The sequence below is a fragment of the Leuciscus leuciscus genome (genome assembly GCF_965113295.1).
Source record: "Leuciscus leuciscus genome assembly, chromosome: 16".
NCBI lineage: Eukaryota > Metazoa > Chordata > Actinopteri > Cypriniformes > Leuciscidae > Leuciscus > Leuciscus leuciscus.
In genome coordinates, this window is record NC_138740.1 from 23,732,206 (window position 1) to 23,756,594 (window position 24,389).

Consider the following 24,389-nt stretch of genomic DNA (forward strand, 5'->3'; position numbering starts at 1 on the left):
AACGTTAAAGGGATACTCCACCTCTTCCCACTATTGACAGAAGTGAGAGGAAGAGGATCAGGCGTGACTTTTTACTGCGCCGAGTCGAAGTATTCCCAAAAGTGCTATTCCGCCATACATTATAGTTATCCTTTTTAACCCGCTTAGAAAAGCGCCACATTTTATTTTGTGTCACCCTACTTGGTCGTATAACTACTCGTGTAACTGTTTTTAAATAGGGAAAACGTTGATGTGTTTGGTCACTTCTAAATTCATTGCTGTTAGATACCATTGAATATATACTGGGCTAAGCTAAGTGCTATCAAAGAGTGTCGCCGCGCGCCAGAGCGATTAAGTGCACGCACTGAGATGAGAGAGGTATGTATCAACTCGTCTTAGTTAAGGGAATAACATAGTTTAATATGAAAAAACGGTAGAGTAACGTTATCCCTTTAAGTTACCGACGACTCCGCCCGCCTGATGAGCTAACTTGCTTTAAAGAGGCAAAGGAACACACAAACATTATTTTTTTTATCGTTTTAACTAAAGAATATTTCGGCTAATATAGGTGAACTTAACTTACTCACCAGTTAATATTATCACCGTGACAGCGACCCGGCCGACAGTCAGGAAAAAAGGCAGTAAAACCGTTCAGACGAAAACAAAACGATAAATCATGTTAGTTTGCTGTTAACATAAGTAAAAACATTTGAAAATGTTTCTTTTACATAAAATAGAAATAATATACTAACCTTTTTGGTGAGTTACATGATCTTTTGTCCGTGCATTAACTGCCACTTCAACCCGTCAAAAAACACTTGAAAAGAAATCTCTTTGCCATTGGTCAGTTTTTCACGGGCAAGTTCACTACTGTAAATTGATTTACAGTAGGGAAGAATTACAGTAGTGACCATATATTTTCCCATAATCCTTTGCAGTTTTCTTACGGTACATATTACAGTAAAATACTGTTCAAATTACAGAAACCCGTTACAGTGCTCTCCAAACTTTTAGGATACCGGGTATCAGATTTGCACAATCCATACGCACAACGCTTCTGCATGTTTCCCTCGCTCGAAAGCTTGCCAGACCTCCCGAGCCTAATTACCTAATTAGTTGCTAAGCCACGATTGGCCTGTGGTGGTTTTCGGGCGTGGCTTAGCAAAGGGTCAATTTGGCGAGAGTTACCCTTTAAATGCTAGACTCCCCAATGTATGTAATTAAAAAATATATTTGTTGAAACATGTATTGTTTTATACAAATAAACGATCTGAATTTGAAAACATTTTGAATTTGAATTTATTTCATGAGTTCACACGTACCTGAAATCTAATGTAGTATTTATGCGTATTTGGCTTGCTGTCCAGGGGAGGGCTCCGAGCTCGGAATTTTGACCGAACCCAGAGTACTCCCCCTATACTGGGGTAGACCCAGCTGAGTGTGAGGTGATGGGGTGGTGGAGGGATGCTGAGAAACTTGTCATGAGACAGAAGGTGAGGAAAAGCTTTATTTATACCGGCTTCCTCTTGAGCTGATTGGTTGATTACCTGAACGTGCTCCTCCCGAACTTTGTTACATAAAACTTAATTTATTAAAATTAAACTGTTGGGTTATTTTAACCCAACTGCCGTTTAACCCAATGCATTGGGTTAAAATAACCCACAGTTGGGTTATTTTTAATTAGTAATTCATTAAATAACTTGCTTTGCCACTAATTTAAGGTTCTCTTACGAGAGGTCTCTCGTACTGCGTAAGATATCTTACGCTAGGGGAAAATCCTTTTCCGTGAGATATTGAAGCCAAAAATTATCCTTAATTTTGTAATAATGCAAAACGCGTTGCAGCAGCAATGCAGACATAGGCGAGACAGCTCGGGCGCCTATTGGCTGCTCTGCGGCAACTGCAGCAGCCTATCGAGAGAGGCCTGGCGTGACGTCAGACCCAATCAGGGCACTTCGCGCCCGCTGCGTCACGTCCCGCCGAAATGGGCGTGGTCTAGGCCTATAAATATCGCTCGCAGGCAGCTATTATCTGATTTTTCATCCTTCAAGCGAAGCACACGCATCGCTGGAGCTGGATAAGAAGCCGCGCCGTCTGAAAGAGAGCACCTTTAGCGGGACGAGTCACTGAAGTCGCTGGCCGCGCCGCCTTCCTTGCCTTCCTGCTGCGCTTTCCGGCATTATATCCTTTCTCTGCTACTGTGTTTATGTATGTGTGTGTGCTCGCCGCCGCGACACACACTCCCATTGCACTAAAAGAGCTGGGCGTCTTTTTCAAGACGCCCCTTTTCCTGATCACGCAGCTCTCGCACTCGCTGACGGCGACTGCCCTCACTGCGAGTTAGTTACTGCCTATGGTGACTCTGAGGACTCACCTGGCATCCTTCTCCGAGACTGCTCCTCCGCCCCCCCCCCAGCCCCCCCACAACCCGCAAAGCTTGCCGGTTCGCCCGCTTGCCTTGCCTGCTTGGGGGACGATACCTGTTCTCCCTCTGTTCGAGCCGCGCACACCGCGCCGCTCACAGAGGATGTCAGGAGCGGGCGGTCACGTGGAAGCGGACGGTCGGGGTTAGTTTTTCTTTACGTTATAAGAAAGCTACCCTGCCTTCTGCGCCCCATTCATGCGTCACTCACCGGCGAAAGGAGAAAGGTGTGTTTTTAGTCCCTCCGAGGATGGACTGACCTTCAATTTCTCATACATATTCCCAGTTCCCTGATCATGCGACTGGAAATATCAATATTGCAGCAGGCGAGCCTGTTTTAATACAAGCGCGCCTGCAAGCATACGCCGAAGAAAGCATGTGACGCTCTTATATGCTCGTGCATCCAAAAACCTTTGCGTTCCCCCCCTGTGGCTCAGTGGCGGAATCATTGGTTTTTCTCACGAGAGACCGGAGTTCGAATCCCGGTCTAGCGGCAGTTAAAATTATGCCGCCAATGCTTCGCTCTGTCAGTTCCCTGAAAAGCGACTGCAGACGTGCATTTTGCAGCCAACGAGCGCGTTGCACAACCCGCTCGCCTGCACCCAAACACCGTTTCTATGGTTTCCGTGCGTCACTGGCGAAAGGAGAAAAGAGCGTTTTCTGGTCCCCCCGCGGACGGACCGACCTCCTCTTTCTCGTACATTTCTCATTCCCCTCTGAAGTTCGGGCGACTGGAAATGTCAGTATTGCAGTGAGCAAGCCTGTTGTAATACACGCATGCCTGCAAACAAACGCCAGCACGTTGACGCTCTCTTATAATACTCGCGCTAACTGAGTTACAATGTGTCTCCCCCTGTGGCCCAGTGGCAGACTCACAGGTTTTTGCACGCGAGAGACCCGCGTTCGATCCCCGGGTCTACCGGCAGATAAAATTATGCCGTCAATGCTCGCTCTGTCAGTTCCCTGAAAAGGCGACTGCAGATGTGTATTTTGCAGCCAACGAGCGCGTTGTACAACCCGCTCGCCTGCACCCAAACACCGTTTCTATGGTGTTCCGTGCGTCACTGGCGTAAGGAAAAAAGGGAGTTTTTCTGGTCCCGCTGCGGACGGACCAACCTCCTTTTTCCTATACATTTCCCATTCCCCTCTGGAATTCAGGCGACTGGAAATGTCAATATTGCAGTGAACAAGCCTGTTGTAATGCACGCAGGCCTGCAATAAACGCCAGCATGTTGACGCTCTCTGTTTCTATGGCAACTTCTCGCTCGTTCAGTTCCAGTAAATGTGACTGTTCCAGTGTATCCTGCAGTAAACAAGTCGGTTCTGTCACCCGCTTGCCTGCACACAAACGCCGTTTTTACGGCTACCCAGATAAATCCCATAAGTGTGAATTTTTCTGGTGTCCCGGCCACGGCCGATGGTGCTTTATGTGTAAGAAGAATGCCCACTGCCCAGTGCCCATCTCTACACACAAGCACAGCCCGTCACACAGGGCTCGCGCACATGAATCGACTCAGACCGATTGCGCTTCAAACATGGTGAATGTGCCCACTAACACGACGTTATGCATGTCTCACGGTTTCTGTAAAAACGAAACCAACGTGCACTCGCTTCACGCAAGCGAACGATGCTTTCGGTGTGATAAATGTGCCCGCTGTCCCGCGCCCACATCCACACATAGACATGACAGTTCCCACGGGAACCGCCCAGCCCTCCCCCTCGCGGTTAACCACCGCAGAGGAGTCGAGCGCGGGCAATCTGCCCGCTGTCATTAGCGCGCCCCATGCCTCAAATGTCACGAGCGCCACGCTTGTGTTACAGCACACCGAAGCTTCTCCATCGCTGAGCGAGCGGAGCGCGCTTCGTATTCAACCCCTAGCTATCCATGCAGACGCATGGGCAAAGCTACCCGGGGTTTCGAAGTGGGTGCTGAACATTATAGAAAGAGGCTATTCGCTGCAGTTTTCGCCGACGCCCTCGCCGCTATGTGGCGCGCGTCGAGACCACGGTAAAAACAGAAGTAGCACATCTACTTCGAGCCGAAGTGACGAAACTATTGAGCAAAGGGGCCATAGAGCCTCTCTCTCAAGTTCAGAGCGAAGGAGGGCTATACAGCAGATACTTCCTGGTACCGAAAAAAGACGGGGGTCTCAGACCCATACTAGATCTAAGGCAACTGAACAAAGTGCTTGTGAAGCGACAGTTCAGGATGCTCACGACCAGGCAAATCCTTGTGCAGATTCGCCAAGGAGATTGGTTTGTGTCAATAGATCTGAAAGACGCGTATTTTCAAATACAGATAGCGTCACGTCACAGGCGATATTTGAGATTCGCCTTCGAGGGCCAGGCATATCAGTACACAGTCCTGCCGTTCGGTTTGTCCCTAGCACCCCGTACATTTACGAAGTGCATGGATGCGGCGCTCGCACCCCTCAGAATGAGAGGCATGCGAGTGCTGAACTATTTGGACGATTGGCTGATTCTAGCGCAATCTCGCGCAGTGCTCATAGAACACACGACCATTTTACTCGATCACCTCGAGGATTTGGGTCTGAGTGTCAATTGAGCGAAGAGCTCCCTGTCACCCAGTCAGAAAATATCTTTCCTGGGCACAGAACTGGACTCACTATCCATGATAGCGCGACTATCACAACAGCGCGTGGTAGACATTCGACGCACAGCGAACTCTTTTCGCTGCAGCGCGTCTGTCCCGCTCAAGAGATTTCAGAAGATGCTAGGTCTCATGGCCTCAGCATCGTCAGTGCTCCAGCTGGGTCTGCTCCGCATGCGCCCGCTGCAGTTTTTGGCTGAAAGCGCGAGTCCCACGCGAAGCGTGGGCACCCGGTTTGCTTCGCCTCAGGGTCAATCAGAAGTGCGTTACAGCTCTGAAACCCTGGAAAGCGAACGACTGGTACCAATCAGGTGTAAGCCTGGGGACTTCCTCGAGGGTGAAAGTGGTGTCCACGGACGCGTCCACCTCGGGATGGGGAGCGCTGCTCGAGGGCAGACCGTTCTTCGGCCAGTGGTCAGAATGGGAGAAGCTCCTGCACATAAACTGCCTCGAAATGCTGGCAGTAGACAACGCGCTGACGCGTTTTTGTCCCCAAATAAAAGGTCACCACGTCTTGGTCCGTTCGGACAACATGTCTGTGGTGTCCTACATAAATCGCCAGGGCGGCATCAGATCCGAGAAACTGTACAGGCTGGCAGAACGCCTCCTGGTATGGGCTCAGTGCAACCTGCGCTCGCTCAGAGCAGCGCACGTGCCAGGGATCTTGAATATAGGACCAGACAGACTGTCCAGGAACAATGTTCCGGCAGGCGAGTGGTCTCTACACCCACAGACAGTCCATCTGCTGTGGAAGAAATTTGGCAGAGCGGAAGTGGACCTGTTTGCGTCTCAAGAAAACGCTCACTGTCAAGAATTTTTCTCCAAGAGCAGGAGCGCGCTGGCCCATGTGTGGCCCCGCCGCCCGCTCTATGCTTTTCCCCCCGTGTCTCTCCTGCCTCAGGTGATGGAACGGATCAGGGAAGAAGGATGCTCAGTACTGCTGGTAGCACCGTTCTGGAAAAACCAACCTTGGTTCCCAGTCGTGATGCAGTTAGCAAGTACTGCCCCGTGGCCAGTACCAATGGGGAGAGATCTCCTCTCACAGGCCCGCGGCTCGATCTGACATCCTCACCCGGAACTATGGTCCCTTCATGTCTGGGCCATCAACGGGTACATGTTGGACTCCCTAAAGGAGTATTAAACACGATCACGCAGGCTAGAGCTCCGTCTACAAGACGACTCTATTCTTCGAAATGGTCGGTGTTTTCGGGCTGGTGCACAGCCCGTGGTGTGTCACCCACAAACTGTGGTGTGACGGAGGTGCTTTCCTTCCTACAAGAGCTGTTGGATGGGGGCAGGGCCCCCTCCACGCTCAAAGTTTATGTGGCGGCTATAGCAGCGTTCTCAGAAACAACGCTTGGTCAGTCAATAGGAAGGAACGATTTAGTCATCCGCTTCCTTAGAGGAGCTAAGAGACTGAATCCTCCCAGACCTCCCTCAGTCCCCGTATGGGACCTTTCTACGGTTCTGGAAGCCATGAAAGGTGCGCCATTTGAGCCTTTACAGTCAATCGATTTGAAACACCTGTCTTTCAAGTCGGTGTTTTTGCTGGCTCTCGCTTCAGTGAAGCGCATAGGGGATCTGCACGCGCTCTCTGTGAGCGCGGCGTGCATGGAGTTTGGGCCCAATGACTCAAAAGTTATACTCAAACCTAAGCACGGTTATGTTCCAAAATCCCTCAACACACCGTTTAGGGCGCAGGTTATCTCCCTGTCAGCCCTACCGGTCCCTGATGAGGAAAGAGACGCGAGCCTCCTTTGCCCAGTCAGGGCATTACGAGCTTATGTGTCTCGCTCGTCTGTTTTCAGACAGACGGAGCAGCTTTTTGTTTCGTTTAGCGGACGTTCTAAGGGACTAGCCGCGTCGAAACAGAGCCTATCCAGATGGATAGTTGATGCTATAGCGCTGGCATACGCCTCCAAGGGCATGCAGTGCCCATTGGGTGTCAGAGCGCACTCCACGAGAGGCATGGCCTCTTCGTGGGCCTGGTCAAGTGGGATTGCCTTGCAAGATATTTGTATGGCGGCAGGCTGGGCCTCCCCGTCTACATTTTTAAGGTTTTATAACCTAGAGGTTCCCGCCCTGCAGGCCAGGCTGCTGTCGGTCTAAATTTACCAGTATTATCTGACCTGATGCGATCAGCTCAGAATGCTGCGTCTGCTGAGCACAGCTCAATGTTCGACAGTATAAAGCTGGGCAAACTGTGTAAGACCCACATATTCCCCATCAGTTCAGGCCGTACCCCGCCCTGTCTGTATGATGAAATTCGCGTCCCATCGACGCTACTATATGTGGGAAAGTGAGGCTGCACCCCTCCCTCTTCCCGGACTCCCTGTGAGTTCCCTGAGTGATTGTGCACTATATGTACCCCGGGCTTTCGCCCTTGGGTCTTTGGTGTCAGATCTCAGCATGCACGGCGTTTTACATTGGGTCCCCTAGCGTAAGATATCTTACGCAGTACGAGAGACCTCTCGTAAGAGAACGTACTCGGTTACTAACGTAACCTCGGTTCTCTCTAGAAGAGGGAACGAGTACTGCGTATCTTGCCGTGCATGCACACGCTCTGGTTGCTTCGATGATGAAAAACCAGATAATAGCTGCCTGCGAGCGATATTTATAGGCCTAGACCACGCCCATTTCGGCGGGACGTGACGCAGCGGGCGCGAAGTGCCCTGATTGGGTCTGACGTCACGCCAGGCCTCGCTCGATAGGCTGCTGCAGTTGCCGCAGAGCAGCCAATAGGCGCGCGAGCTGTCTCGCCTATGTCTGCATTGCTGCTGCAACGCGTTTTGCATTATTACAAAATTAAGGATAATTTTTGGCTTCAATATCTCGCGGAAAAGGATTTTCCCCTAGCGTAAGATATCTTACGCAGTACTCGTTCCCTCTTCTAGAGAGAACCGAGGTTACGTTAGTAACCGAGTACGTTCTTCTGAGATGTGTAGTAGTTTGGTAATCTTAAGTATTTAAGTTAGGTGATTCAATGGAGTCAAATCTTAATTCTCATAATTCTTTATGGGATCGATTGACTCCTTTGTGTTTAATGGAAGTCATTCCAAAGAAAGAAGTTGCTGTCATCAGTTTGAAATAACTTGCTCTGCCTCTGAAGTTTTGGAGATGTCACTACAGTCATACATTTTTAACCAACAGCAAAACAGTCATTTAGACAATAGGCAGTGCTTTGGGTTATTGTTGCAGGCATGGAGCTCAGTTGTAGCTAATGCAGCCTCAATAGACCCGCATTCTGTGAAGACTAAAATGAATTTTGAGGCAACTGTCGTAGCAAAATTCTTGCACATGTGCATTATTACTTTTGGGTTGCTTAAAGGGATAGCTCACAAAAAAAAAAAAAAAAAAAAAGTATTATGTCCTCATTCACTTCATGTTACAAACCTGAATGCATTTTATTTTTTCTGTGGAACATAAAAATATATTTTGAAGAATGTTGGTAACCATTCCATTCTATACACAAAAAAAATACAGTGTTGTAATATGATCTTACAACTTGATGTATTTAAATCAAATCCAATTGACAGGATGCTTAGGCTGGGTGGATTCAAAACGGTTTTATTAAATTTTTTACAGTTTGTACATACATCACACCAGAAGTATGCGTGTTAAAAACAAACATGTGTTTTGTTTTGCCTGTATCAGTTTTTGTACACAATTAAGTTGTGGACCTTTTGTGAAACATTTTCTTTTGCTGCAACACATGAAGTAAAAACTCTTTTGCGCACTGCTCTAATATTTAATCCATAAATTAGAGGACTAAAAATAGGTGGAACTATAACCAGTTCTAAGGCCCAAAAATTACGCAGACTCTCTGGAATGTCATTTGAACCATATCTGTTATACATTAAATCAAAAAGGAAAGCAAAAGTGAAATTTATCAGCGATAATATATGTGGCAGACACGTTTGCCAGAATTTCCTTCTGTTTTCTAAAGATGCTTTACATGCAGAGATCAGTTTTACATAGGACACTATGATGAAAACTATAAAGCTAAAAAATGTGACTGTAATGGCATATCCATATACATTATTTACAACAGATGATACACAAGACAGCTTTACAATTGACCAGTTGTCACAATATAATTTGTCAATGTGATATTTACAAATAGATCTCAAGTTTGCTAACAGGGCGGCTATAACACCACAGATGTTGGGTACAATCCAAGAAAACAGAATTAATTTGACACAGGTGTTTTTAGTTAATTTGGAATGATAGTCTAAAGGTTTGCATATGGCTACATATCTATCATAAGACATCACTGTTAGTATTGTGATCTCAGAAAGTAAAGAGCTGTAGATAACATAGGTTTGCAGAGCACACATATGGAAGGAGATCACATATGAATCCAATATTAAATCAGACAGAATTTTAGGGTAGAATCCTGTGGCTCCATAAACCCCATTTACACACAGATGAGACAAGAATATGTACATTGGTTCATGAAGTGCTTTCTCTATGATAATGACCACAACAACAACAATATTTATAAACAATATAAAGAGATATAAGGCAAGAAAACAAATAAAATATAAATGCCTATATGATTTAGTATCTTTCGGCACCATAAGAGTCAGTATCAAAGGATAAGACATGTTATCCATCATGGTAGTCAAGGTATGTTATGGATAGTCCTTTAAATCACATGAAACAAACAAATATCATGCAAAACAACCTAATACAAGACAATATTAGTCAATGGTCAGTAAATGAATAACTAAAGCAGACATTTAATTAAGCTTCAATTACCATTGTTGCCTAAGGAAATAAAAGAAATAAAGCAGTCAAAAAAAAAAAAAAAAAAGGAAAGTTAACAGTTTCCACAAATGTGTTTGCAACTGAAAGTGATGAGGTCTCTAGCTTAGTTTTATACTTAGTGATTTCTCATTAGGGAAATCTCTGAGAGATATTCTAACATTTCTTGGGACTAATTATGGGTTCAAGCACAACACTTTGCAAATTAATGTTAAAATAAATGTCAAAATAAATTAAATGTCAATTTTAGTAACAATACCTGCGAAAACAGCCCCACATTTAATAAGTTTGTAACACCCCATATTTAAAGGATTTTGTTGTAATCTTACTAAATGAAACCATATAATTTATAGCTCTCAAAATGTCATGTAAGGGGTGTGCGATATTGACAAAAAAGTATATCTCAATATTTTCTGGAATTTTGTTGATAATGATAATTGGACGATATTTTGCTGAGTGCTTTTATTGTGTTGGTACCTTTGCAGGTTTAGGACTGTCGTGGACAGCTGAATCCAAAAATGTTGGATATTCTTCATATTCTATATCAGTTTGCAGCAGTGACAGAAATCATCTTTTACAATAAGATTAAATTGATTTGTACCTTTTATGGTCATTTTTTCCTTTAAAAATAAACTTAAATTAAATGTAATTAAATGCATGCAATTTTATTTGTCAAATTCTTAAATTAAATTAAATTCTATTGGAATAATAAGACTAATTGGACAAGACAAATAGGGCTGTTAACAATCAAATTAAATCAGTATCAACTAAATTGATCTTGCATTTGCAGCTCAGAGGGACATGAATGCATTTAACATGCAGAAAATGCAGAAATAAAATGTGATGTTTTAAACATAAAACGTTGAATATCGAGATTAGAAATTATTTTAAAAAATGAAAAGATACTTTAATTGTGAAATTAAAACCGCCAGTGGGTGGCAGCAAGTCACTGTTGATGAATGAGTCTTTGGGCGCTATTTTAACGATCTAAGCGCTTGGGCGAGCATACACTGTGCGATTTTCATCCGATTTTGAGCCGAATTCTGACTCGTGCTACTTTTTTTCGGGTCGGGCCGATTTTCAGCCAGTAGGGGTTCAGCGAAAAATCGGCAGCTGGCAGCAGGAAGTAGCTGCCACTGGCAGCTGACGTCAGCTGCCGCTAATAACCGGAAGTCGGAGGTGGATGCCGCTTTTAGCAAGGCAAATAAATTATTATATCAATGTATATATATCATTTTAGTACTTATTTAAATAAATTACTTAAATTTGTAATTATTTTGTAATTGGTTTAAAAAGGTTTATCAAATATAAATTAAGTAACGAAGATCATAGACAGTACAAAAAAACAAACATTAAGCTACACTTGAAATTATGAATTTGTACGTGTATAAATATAATTTGTGTATGTTTGTCAAAAAATGAAATGTATACATAAATGAATGCCTATATAATAATATTGTATATTTATTAAACGTACATAAACATTCATTAAACAAATAATGAAAGTCATGTCTAAAAAAAAAATAAAATAAAAAATTCTCTATGACCTTTATTTAAAAAACATATTTTGCTATCATTTAAGTTCAGTTTTACATTTGTAGTATTTCAATACATTCTTGTCTTTGTTTTATAAAACAGCTGTAACTTTGAAAACAGGCTTGATATTTGTTGTTCTGAAATCAGAATGAACAATTCTGAACTAGATGTTAAAGTTCATAAAAAACTAAGTTGGCTTGAAAAAGAAAGTTTGAAAACGTTTTAATGTTCTAGCATGGTTTAACATGATTTACAATGTTTCTAGTGTTAGGGGATAACAGCTTAAAGACCCAGGACCAGATATGATGAAAGAAGACCAGGAGTCGTGAGGTTCAATCAAATAAGTAAAAATTTACTGAAGAATAGTTTCATCGGTAGAGCCAGGCGTCTCACGGGGTCGCAGGCCAGAGACTCTACTGTACACAAAATCTCACACCAGTTATACCATTTCCAAGGGCATGATTGACATCAGTAAATACAGGTTGGCTACTTCTCATTGGCAAAAGAACAAAGTTAAAACAATTCTACACTTATGGATAGATAGGAGGGTAAGTCGACATTGTCATCCGAGTCCAAGATGGTCCGGTGATGACCTCGGAGGTCGTAGAAAGGCGTCTTGGGGTCAGCTGCTGCATATCACAAGACCTGCACAGAGCATTCAACACACACACACAAAAACACAATGGAATCGCAGTTCCTCCAAAAGTAGTACAGATAATGTTCACTTTAAAGAAATACACATAAAAGTACAATTCTGTGAATCAGATCACATAGTGTTTAACCCCTGTAACCTTAAGATTAGTAAGAAAGACAGATGTTAGAAAAAGATAGATAAGTTAGAAAGAAAGAAAAGAAATAAAAGAAATACAGACAGACGTTAGAAAAAGAAAGAAAATAAAGAAAGACAGATGTTAGAAAAAGAAAGAAAGAAACTTTAGAGTAATGTTGCTGTCAGAGCATAAACAATATCTGCAATATGAATAAGTTACGACGATAAAAGTTCAAAGCAAAGGGAGACTTTTTTTTATTTATTTTTTACAGAAATCACTTTAAGGACTACAACAAACAACTGGTGGGGACTACACAAGCTTCCTCCTGGGCTAGTGACATCACTAACCTTAACACACACACACACACACACACACACACACACACACACACACCTGAAAAACAAAATTCATTGGGATCAGCCTGATGTCTTTTGATAATTATTATGGATGTTGGGTTATCCGTAAAATAAATGTTATGGGGAAACAAAACCACCGTAATAACTTACCATTAGCATGAATACACTGCAGTCCACAGATCCCAACTGAGCTGGAACATCCTGGAAAAAAAAAATCTAAATGGAAAAACTAACATTTTATTTATACACTAAAGATAGTAAAGAAATCAAAATTGTTGTAACATGAAATCAATACCTTATTTTTAACAAGCTTCCAAGATCCATCTTTATTGCAATTGAGCTTAAAAAGAAGGGGGAAAAAGTTAGTTATTTTATACACACGAGAGAAAGAGAGAGATGAACTCTGTGTTGAACCACTTAGCCATGTTGCAGCAGTAGACAGTAGCATACCTGAACTAGGGAGCAGGTGTAATTTATTTTTTAAATGCCACTGTCTATGCCTATCTAAAGCCAGAGAACAAAGCGTTGAACTGAACCACTGGACTAATATGTAAACTTTGAAGCCCGGTTTCACAGATAGGGTTTAGATTATGCCAGGATTAGGCCTTAGTGCAATTAGGACTTTTATAAATATGCCTTAGAAAAAACATTACTGTTGTGAATCTTAAAAGAAACAATGGCACTGATATTTTAAGAGACACAAGTGTAATTTGCTTTCAGTTAAACATGCATTTTAGTCTGGGACTAGTTTGAGCCTTGTCTGTGAAACTGGGGGTGAAAGTTATATGGAAAAAGTGAACAGTTCCAGTATATTTTGAATAGATATATATAAAATAATTTAAATAATATATATATTCTGGTCTCATCTGGTGATTGGGTCCCATCCAAAACATGATCAAACTAAGAAAATAAACAGACACTGAAATGTCAAATTTTCGATACAATCTAGAATTTGTATTAAAAAAAATAAAAAGATAAAAAACAGAATGCCTTTTGCCTGCTTTGATCAAGACAGGATATAATACATTTGAACATTATGTTCATTATGTGAAAACATACCAGTGAGTTTGGTTGGTTTTGCAACTGGAAATCTGGGGTTTCCTTCCTGGCACATATGTTTGTCCATCCCCAGCAATCTGTGACAGGCTGTGGTGAACTTGGTGAAACTACAAAAAAACAGAAGTTTAGAATATGGTGAAGTAACGTTAATGTTGATTAAAATGGTGTTTTGTATTAAAACATAAGTTAGATAATTTGGGATATGTTTTGTTAGCGTTGCACGTGTATCATCAAGGCTGAGCTTGTCAATTCCAATAAATCAGCATGAGCTTTATTCTAATCAATAGATTAAGTTAACATGTTAACAAACGCTAATATTTAATGATAATGGTAACGTAAGTTAGTATTTGAAGTTAATGATAGCCCCTCACAAACCAGGAGCACACGGTGCACAAGCTGCGTTTCTACAAATGATTAAATTAACCAATTCAACTTAAGTAGTCACAGATACACTGTCTCTAACATAAAAGGTAAACTCCAACGTACAGAGCAACAATTATTTATTAATCTGATAATATACGAACTTACCGAGCCAAATACCGCCGCCATTACTGAAGATTCGCCGGCGCCACCATTGCCTGCTCTCGCTTGACTTCCAGGTAAATGTGATTGGTTGCTACTATGTTGGACGATACTGATTGGCTGCCACGAAATGGCAGGTCCCTCCTAATATGGCAGGGCTTCCGGCTGTCAACGGCAGCTACTTCCTGCTGCCAGTGGCAGCTACTTCCTGCTGCCAGCTGCCGATTTTTCGCTGAACCCCCTCTCTTTTCAGCTTTGTCGTGCAGTATTCGTGCAGTGTACAGGGGTAAACGAGAGGCGATTAACCTTTCCCAACCGACAATCGGATGGTCGGATGAATTTCTGGCATGTCAGAAATTTTGGTCGCTCCTCGTGACTATATCGCACAGTTGAAGCATAGCTACGAATCGATTGCCTTAAACTCAGTGTTTTTTCCCTCACTGCGCTGCGCGAAAACAGAAGTTTAAACATTTCATCTGCAGCAAAAAAAAAAAAAAAAAAAAAAAACGAAGAGGGAGATCTTTAAGTTCTGTAGTTCAAACTAGCAACAAATTACTGTTGCTTATTTCCAGTTCGTGTTGCAATACGTCTTCCAAGCCACCTTCGATGTATCTACACCGTGCCTCTTTTATTAATTTGTTAAACAATGTTTTTGAAATAAAGTTTTTTTATGAATTTTTAATTTTCATTGATGACTAATTATTGCAGTGTTCAGACATATAATAGACTGTTAATAATTAATTATATGGATATGATTCATTGTAATCGACCTAAATGTTTTAGACAATTTTCAATAAGGAGGAAGCCTCTATGGAATATTTTATCATCCTCACAGCGCGTTGGTTATGCGGTTATGCGCTATGAAATTATTGCGTGGCAAATAAATTATAATAGCCCATCAGTTTAATAATAAAAGTAGCCCAGGCCTTCCCTGATAATAAATACTACTACTAATAATAATACAAAAATACTACTAATAATTTAATACATAAATTGGAAATGCTAAATCATTTTGATACTGATAGCTGATGCTTGTTTTGACATTGACAATATCTCTGGATAGCCTACATGATATCGTCTATTGCTCGATGATCGGACCGTATAGTGTGAGCACATAAATCGTCTCCGGTTACTTTCGTAACCTCGGTTCCCTGAAAGGCAAGGAACGAGACATTACGGATGTCGTATATGGGAACTCCTCTCCTCCTTCACTTCTGCTTTCTTATAGGCTAACGCCAGCAGAGCTGGCCAATTGACGCAAAATATGCAAATACTGAAACCCCGTTGCAGTAATATGCAATTGCAGCGCCAATTCCCTTCAGAATCGAACAAACGCTAAAACAATAGCGAACACGGCGGCAAGCGTAATGTCTCATTCCTTGCCTTTCAGGGAACCGAGGTTACGAAAGTAACCGGAGACGTTCCCTATCAAGGCTACGGAACTTCGACATTACGGATGTCGTATATGGGAACTGTATAGAATCCCGCCGTAGCAGCATAACAAACCACTGACAACAGACCCAATACCAAGACCGCCCCTCCCCCAGCATGCAAGCATCTGATAGGCCGAGATTGGCCAATAGCAAACCCCTAACCTCTGATAGGTCCAAGGAGACCAATCACACGCTCACAAAACACTTCCAGAATTTGCATATCCCGAGCAGTATGACCGGGGGGAGTTTGCACTGCCGAGCAACAGGGCAACAACAGTAAGAGAAGGCCAACGCATAGCGGTGACAACAGTAAAAATGTACACAAGCACATAGAACAACTCATGAGCCAAGCGCAGAGCAGCTCCCTTAATGCTATGCTATTGCAATGCAATCAACTCACCGAAAGCACCCGAGACGCTACAGAGGGTATATCCAACTTGTAAAACCTGGCAAACGTGTTCTGAGAAGACCAGCCAGCCGCAAGACATAAATCCTGAATTGACATACCCTTAGTCCAGGCTCTTAGAAGGCGATCGCCCTAGTCGAATGGGCCCTGACGTTGAGGGGGCACTCCTGCCCCCGGCAATCATAAGCCAAAACAATAGCGTACACAATCCAGTGAGCAAGCCTCTGTTTATAGACCCCCCGTCCCTTGTTGCACCCACCAAAGCACACAAACAGCTAGTCCGATTGTCGAAAAGCGGCAGAGCGAAAAATATATTCCCGGAGCGCTCTGACTGGGCAAACAGCACTATGAGCATCCGAACCCTGAGAGGTTGATGGCTCAGTGGACAGGGCAGGCAGAGAAACAATCTGCACTCTAAACGGGGTATTGAGCGACTTAGGGACATAACCCGACCTCGGTCTGAGAGTCACATTACAGTTTCCCGGTCCAAAGCGAATACAATCTTCACTTACAGAGAAAGCCTGTATATCCCCAACCCGCTTCGCCGAAGCAAGAGCGAGAAGTAGAGCCGTTTTAATCGAAAGCTCCTTAATGGCAATCGAAGCCAAGGGCTCGAAAGGCGGTCGTGACAAAGCCTCCAAGACCAAAGTTAGATCCCACGGCGGCACGGAAGGCGGCCGTGCAGGGCATTATCTCCTGGCTCCCCTGAGGAACCGGGTCACCGACGCATGTCTACCGATAGACTGCCCGTCAACAGAGGGATGAAACGCAGCGATAGCGGCCACATATACCTTCAGCGTGGATGGTAGGCTCCCTTCGTCCATCCTGTACTGAAGGAAGCGCAGAATATCCGACACAGAACAACTCCCTGGGTCGATGCCGACATCCTGACACCATTTTGAGAAAACTCCCCACTTCAGGGCATACAGACGCCTGGTGGACGGGGCTCGCGCTTCCGCGATGGTTCTCAAGGCTCGCGAATGTAGCGTATCTAGCCCGCTCAGCGACCCTGCAACGGCCACACATGGAGGCTCCACAGCCCGGGGCTGGGATGCCAGATCGATCCGCTCGCCTGAGACAGTAGGTCCTTCCTGAGCGTAATCTCCCATGGCCGTCCTGCCAGTAACTCCACCAAGTCCGCAAACCATGGCTGGTTCGGCCAGTTCGGAGCTACCAGAGTCACCGCCGCCTTCTCCTCCCTGATTTTGCACAACACCATGGGCAAAATTTTCACCGTAGGAAAAGCATAGAGGCAAACTTTCGGCCATCACGCGGTCAGCGCGTCCCCCTCCCGGGGGGAACGAGACAGCGAGAAGAACATCCGACAATGCGTGTTCTCGCTCGTTGCAAAGAGGTCGACCTCCGCTCTGCCGAAATGCTTCCATATCAGCTGTACCGTCCTGGGGTGAAGCCTCCATTCCCCTTGAGGAATCCCGCTCCTCGAGAGCATGTCCGCTCCGCGGTTCAGAACACCGGGGATGTGAGCCGCTCTCACCGAGAGGAAAAACCGGTCCGCCCACAGCAGAAGGGATTCCGCTTGCCTGAATAGGGCTCTGGAATGTACACCGCCTTGGCGATTTATGTACTCAGTGTTCCAGCTGAGACCGAAAGACTTCGAGAGCTAGAGAGACCGCTTTTAGTTCCAAGCGATTTATGTGCCACTCTGTCTGCTTTTCTGACCACCGTCCCGAAGCGGGCTTGCCCAAGCATACCGCTCCCCATCCGGTGGACGAAGCGTCTGTCAGGACCTCCACGCGCCGTGTCACTATGCCCTCCGAGGAATAACATGGCTCATTGCCTTAGCCTTTTTCTGGGTCTCGGAGTAGCGCTCGGTGACCTTCTCGACGGCGTCTCCGAACAGGCCTGCTGGGAAGATCGGTGCATTCAGCAGCGTCTTCCTGTCAGCCTCCTGCACGTCCGTCAGGGTGAGCCACAGGTGTCTGTGGAGGACCACCAAAAACCCCATCGAACGGCCAATCGCCTGGGCTGAACGAAGATCCCGAATGGCGTCAGCATCAATAGAGGCGGCGCCATCCAGAGACTTCAGCTGCTTAGCCTGCAGCACTTGGAGAACGGCCATGGCGTGCAGCGCAGATACCGCCTCCCCCGCCGCACCGTAGGCCTTGTTAGCCTGGTGGGCCGTGAATCTGCAGGCTCTGGACGGCAGGTTGCGGTCCGAGCCGAGGGCGGGAGCCGACGGTCTCCTGGACGGGGGGGATGCGGAGGTAGCCGTGGTCCCCCGCCTCGTCCACGGGGGCAAACATGGCCTGGGTGGAAGTGAGGGTGCGCGCCGAATTCTTTCGGCTTTAATTCGTTGCCCTAACATGTAAACCATGTGAGTCTAATGACAAAGAAAGGCATCAATTATAACATTTAAGCAAACCGTGTCCCTACCTGGACGGTGGTTTGAGCGCAATGAGAAATCACTGAAGAAATCACCCAATCGCAAAGCAGACTGGCTCCGTCTCCACAGCAACGGATGCTGAGGTTCATGGGTAATGCTGGTGTCAATTAATACATTAAATTAAATTTCTTTTATTTTATTTATTTTATTAATATCCAAAACATATCCCCCATTCTCACAATCGAAGGAGAAACAAATTAAACTGATGGTTATATCAGTCGATAAGGCTCTGTAGATTACCGTTAGATGACACACCAAACCAATGGAAAAACAGTATTTCTCAAAAAATAAACAGCAACGTTTAGAAACGATAGCCGTAGTAGCAGAACTCTGCAATCTCGTTAATTGATATAGGCTATATCAATTAACGAGACTATATAGGCCTACTATATTTTGACTGGAAGGAAGGAAGGAACCACGGACGATGGTTTACAATGGCGAGAAGCCTATCAGAATATAAAGCAAGAAAAACAAGAAAAAAAAAAGAAAAAAAAAGTCTGATTAAATGTTGAGTAATGTAGCGCTTAAAGTAAAAAAAAAAAAAAAAAGATAAATGAGAAAAAACGATGCTCCAGATTGGCAGAAAGAAAAACGTGGTGCAGACACGAAATGTACTTCCCAATGAAATACATTAGATTGAAACTCGTGCTGAGTGACACGTAAAAACGGGAAATTTGTGTTCACGAAACGAATCAATAGATTAAATTTCGTGACTATGTCACGAACTGCCGTGAGACTAGTTTGGCATGGAACAAAGGCTTGGAATTAAAAGGGCGTGGTCTTTCCTGGTGTCCTTTATTCATGGGTTTCATCAGGTCCATTTCCACAGGTGTATAAAATCAAGCACCTAGATTATGAATGGAGATTGCATTGTGCTTGATTAATACACCTGTGGAAAGGGACCTGATGAAATCCATGAATACATTCGGTTGGGAATTATGGGAAATGTAGTTTTTGGGACAATTTGTGTTGGGGTGGTGTGTTAATTCGATTGTGTTTAAAGGATGTCTTTCGAGTGTGTGTGTGTGTGTGTGTGTGTGTGTGTGTGTGTTTAAGTCACGTGAGAGGAGGCAATGGCTCCATTGCGCAATGATTGGATATGATTGGTTGATCGTACATGATTGGTTCGTGCAATAAATCCCGCCTCTTGTTTTTGTGCGAGTTCAGGATCAGCCTGAATTAAGATAATTATGGCGTTAATGAAAAATGGGAGGGGGGTCTTTTTTTTATTAAAAAGAAAAGATGAACATTACACAAATAATATATATTGTTTAAATTGTTACTGCCTTTGTTATTATTTTGGAATAAATGTAAAAATACTAACTTGATGAATTGTATACTTGGTTTTAATACATAGAAAATTACTTAGTGTAAAAATAAAAAACAGAACTGGAGACCAGGTAAATTTATTTATTAAGTGTCGACTGTAGATGCTTGGGTGTCGATGCCCCAGGTAATTAGGTCCAGGTACGTAAGAAAAATCACATGTAGACTATGTGTGCATTAAAAATACCATTTCGGCAACGAGAACGATGCTGAGCCAAAAGAAGATAAAGATGTGTTCTGGCGACTGGCGTGTTTATTGAACCAATCAGATGAGAGTAAATTGAGAGTCAGCGAGAAGATCATTTGATTGGCTACATGAAGAAGGTGGACCTTATGTTCACAACAATTCATTTAGACATTTGCAACAGTTTATTTTTTTACACAAAGGTTGATTTTAAGCGATCAATCTGTTTCATAGTTCCTGGCTCTGTTGTTTTCGATTGCTGTGTAAGCGTGGAAAAATGGAAGTCAGAAGAATACAGATAATATTTATTTTGCTTAAGCATGAAGCTGCAGTTTCACAATACATCCATTACACTTACGAATAACGTAAAATGCTGCAAATATTTTTTTCTTGCACTTGAAAGGCGATTTACACCTTTACAAATCTTCTCTTGCATGCAAATTTTATTTAGGCTTGCAATCTTATGTACACTTTCACAAATCTTAACCTGCGCATGTGATTCTTTATGGCATCATATTACCTTCATAGGAAGGCCAAATACCAGGGAACCGGTGAAAAGGTTCATGTACACTGTAAGGGCTTGAAGGCGGCATATTTTTTTAAACAAAAATGTAAAATAAAAATACACAACTAAACCAATGGTTTAATCATTTATTTTATCATCAGAATAATGGAGGTTCAGAATGAAGGTTTTACGTGAGATTCTATTAAGATTCTATTAAGTCTGATTATTGGCAAAAATCACATTATTGGTGTACATGTAAAATAGCAGTATAATTTGAAGTAAAATAATTAAAAAGTAAAATATTTAAAGTAAAATATAAGTAAAATGGGTTCCACTTTATTTTGATAGTCCACATTCTACTAACTATAAGTAACTTTTCAACTAACTATCATTAGAGTATTAGTAGACTGTAGTAGACTGGTAGGTTATGGTTAGGTGTTAGGGTTTGGGTTAGTAGAATAAGTTGACTTGTAGTTGCCTAGTAACTTATAGTCAGTAGAATGTCTGTTGGGGGACCAACAAAATAAAGTGTTAGCAGATATTAAGCAGACAGTCTATTAATACTCTGATGACAGTTAGTTGACATGTAGTTGCAAAGTTACTTATCGTTAGTAGAATGTCTAAAGTGGACTATCAAAATAAAGTGTTCCCGTAAAATGTAAACACATTATACATATCTCAGGAAATTCCCAGGACTTTTCTAATATATTTTTGGTAATTTAGACAAACATCAGCAAATAAATCAACAAAGGATGTAAAATGTTATACAATAAATGTTATAAGTGGATATGGGAGCAGTGAAAGCATAAAATAAATAAATAATAGGCCTCATTTTCTTTTGAATGTTTTATGAAAATATTCAATGATGTACATAAAAATAATGTTGACAGCACATCCTTGTTTTTCTTACTTTTTGTTGTAATTCATTTACTTTTAAAAAATATACTATTTTGCACTGTTTGCAAGTACATCAATTGTCAAGGATTTAAGCCTTTTTTAGCTTCTAAAACATTCACTCTTGCTGAAATACATGAGACAAAAACTCTGCGGACTGCTCTAATATTTAATCCATAGATTAGGGGATTAAAAACAGGTGGAACTATAACTAATTCTAAAGCCAAAAAATTACGCAGACTCTCGGGAATGTCATTTGAGCCATACCTGCTATACGTAACGTCAAAAAGCAAAGCAAAAGTGAAATTTATCAGCGATAATATGTGTGGCAGACACGTTTGCCAGAATTTCCTTCTGTTTTCTAAAGATGCTTTACATACAGAGATCAGTTTAATATAGGACACAATGATGAAAACTGCACAGCTAAGATATATAATTGCAAAAGTATATCCATAGACATTATTCACAAAAGATGATGTACAAGAAAGTTTTACAATTGACCAATTGTCACAATAGAATTTATCAATGTAATACTTACAAAATGGCCTCAGATTTGATATCAGAATTGCTGGAATCACAGAGAAGTTGGGAACAATCCATGAAAACAGAATTAATTTCACACAGGTGAATTTAGTTAACTTGGAATGATAGTCTAAAGGTTTGCATATGGCTACATATCTATCATAAGACATCACTGTTAATATTGTAAACTCACACAGTAAAGAGCTGTAAATAACAAAGGATTGCAGAGCACACATGTGAGAGGAGATCACATATGAATCCAATATTAAATCAGACAGAAATTTAGGGTAGAATCCTGAGGCTCCATAAACCCCATTTACACACAAATGAGACACGAATATGTACATTGGTTCATGAAGTGCTTTTGTCTTGATAATGACCATAACGAGACGAATATTAATTGACAAGATAAGCAGATAAAGGAAAAGAAAACAAGTGAAATAGATATGCCTATATGACTTAGATAATTTGGGCACCATAAGAGTCAGTATCACAGGATAAGACATGTTATCCATCAAGTTATGGATATTGCTTCAAATCACACAAAACAATGATATTCTGCAATAATAAAAAATAAAAAATATATAAGAATAAAAAATATATGGTAAAATGGCTACATTCATTTACTATCTACTCAATCAGACAATCAAAGATGGAGCTTAGAAAAAAAGGCAAACAATCAGATCAACAAATCTTGAGCTGTGTATCTGTGTGTGAAGAGCTGAACGTCTTATAAGAAAAAAATTCAGTTGGGAAATTATTTGAAGATGTTATAAAGCGTCTTGGGATTAATTATAAGTATGGTCCTTGCAAACTTTGCAATCCTTATTTTTCTTATTTTATTCAAACCAAATAACATGTCAAATTAGTATAGGATTTAGTTTGAATCATTTAGTTTCACTCATCAATGAAGGAACTACCAACGTCACCCAGTCATAGCAGAAAAACACTAGATAGCTGACCTTCACTCTGGACCACATCAACCAAGAGATGTTTGGCAACTAAGAGGATGGTTTTCACTGCTATGCTGATGATACTCTGATGTTTCTTAGTGCTCTGACGAAACTCACAAATTTACTAAATTAACGGAATGCATAGCTGATATAAAAAATGGGATGACTAGTAATTTCCTACTACTTAATTCTGAAAAAACAGAGATTCTAATTATTGGACCAAAAACCTCTGCGCATAATAACCTAGAATACTGTCTAACATTTGACTTTCTAGTCTTCGTCGTCGGTTAGGAACCTGGGTGTGCTCTTTGATACCAATCTTTCATTTCAAAGTCACGTTTCTAGTATCTGTAAAACCACATTCTTCCATTGTAAAAATATATCTAAATTATGACATATGCTCTCAATGACAAATGGTGAACAGTTAGTTCATGCATTCATGACATCAAGGCTAGATTATTGCAATGCTCTTATGGGTGGTTGCCCTGCACTCATAATAAACAAACTATAGCTGGTCCAAAACACAGCAGCTATAGTTCTTAGCAAAACCAGGAAGTATGACCATATTAGTCCTGTTCTGTCAACACTGTATTGGCTCCTTATTAAACATCGTATACATTTTTTAATATTGCTGATTACTTACAAAGCACTAAATGGTTTAGCTCCGCAGTACTTGAGCGAGTTCTTAACACATTATAGTCCTTCACGTCTACTGCGATCTCAAAATTCTGGCCAGTTGATAATACCTAGAATATCAAAATCGACTGTTGGCGGTAGATCCTTTTCCTTTTTAGCACCTAAACTTTGGAACAGTCTTCCTAACATTGTCCGGGAAGCAGACACACTGTCAGTTTAAATCTAGACTAAAAACATATTTTTAACCTAGCATACACACAACACATTATCAACTTCTATAATTCAATGTTAGGCTGCATAAACTAGGTCAGCCGGAACCGGGAAGACTTCCCATAACACTTGATGTTAGAATGGCCAATGTCTAATGGTTAGAACACCATAAGAAGAATGGCGTTTACGCTAAATATTAGTCTCTCTGTTTATCCCGAGGTTTACCGTAGTCTGCCGGATCCAGGCCGTATCCAGATCTGCTGAAGGACCTGTGCCTGGACAGGATGACATCGCAGCCCTGAAGTGTCAACTAGTCTCTTGTGAAGGCCTCCTTCCTTTCCCTTTACCTCTGTACAGATAAAACGTTATCAAAATGATTCCAGTTCGCATGGATACGCAGAAGCAACTAAAGATACTGTATTATGAGGGCCAGACAGGTAATTTGGTGAGGTCATTTGGTAAAGAAAGACTACGCACCTGCGCACATATATATTTAAATGTATAGACTGAGCACGTAATATGCATGTGCAAGCCGTCATCGTTTTCACAGATTCACGTTTTTGAGGTTTGCACAGAGATAACGATTTCAAAATTGTTCAAAACTTGCACCTTGGAACCTATTTCAAAGTTTTCCTATTATTTCCTATTATCACTGTAACACTGCTTTGAAACAATCTATATTGTTAAAAGCCCTAAATAAATGAAGGTGACTTGACTTCACTTGACTTGACATGTCAACTGCGCTTCATTGCTTTATCATGGACAGAACATCCGTCATTTAAGATGAACAACAAAATCTGATCTCAGGCTTCGCATTTTCCACATTGGAAAATCTCTTCTCATGAGCAAGACTGCTAAATGAAACTAGGATCCACTTGATCTTCATCATCACAT

General features: G+C 42.2%; 2 protein-coding genes and 1 long non-coding RNA gene across 3 annotated transcripts; all 3 read right to left on the bottom strand.

Moving 5' to 3' along the window:
• Window positions 1–8,662: 8,662 nt before the first annotated feature.
• Window positions 8,663–9,628, bottom strand: or62a3 (odorant receptor, family 62, subfamily A, member 3; the record flags this gene model as incomplete). Its single annotated transcript, XM_082142034.1, has 1 exon — window positions 8,663–9,628. The coding sequence occupies one exon, from the start codon at window positions 9,626–9,628 to the stop codon at window positions 8,663–8,665; it is 966 nt and encodes a 321-aa protein (XP_081998160.1).
• A 1,920-nt stretch (window positions 9,629–11,548) lies between these two features.
• Window positions 11,549–13,608, bottom strand: LOC309478520. Its single transcript, XR_014199022.1, has 3 exons — window positions 13,501–13,608; window positions 12,592–12,642; window positions 11,549–11,960 (listed from the first exon to the last, which is right to left on the bottom strand). It is a non-coding gene; the product is annotated as an uncharacterized lncRNA (long non-coding RNA).
• Window positions 13,609–21,257: 7,649 nt separating this feature from the next.
• Window positions 21,258–22,211, bottom strand: LOC309478439 (olfactory receptor 1G1-like; the record flags this gene model as incomplete). Its single annotated transcript, XM_082142035.1, has 1 exon — window positions 21,258–22,211. The coding sequence occupies one exon, from the start codon at window positions 22,209–22,211 to the stop codon at window positions 21,258–21,260; it is 954 nt and encodes a 317-aa protein (XP_081998161.1).
• Between the last annotated feature and the right edge of the window lie 2,178 nt (window positions 22,212–24,389).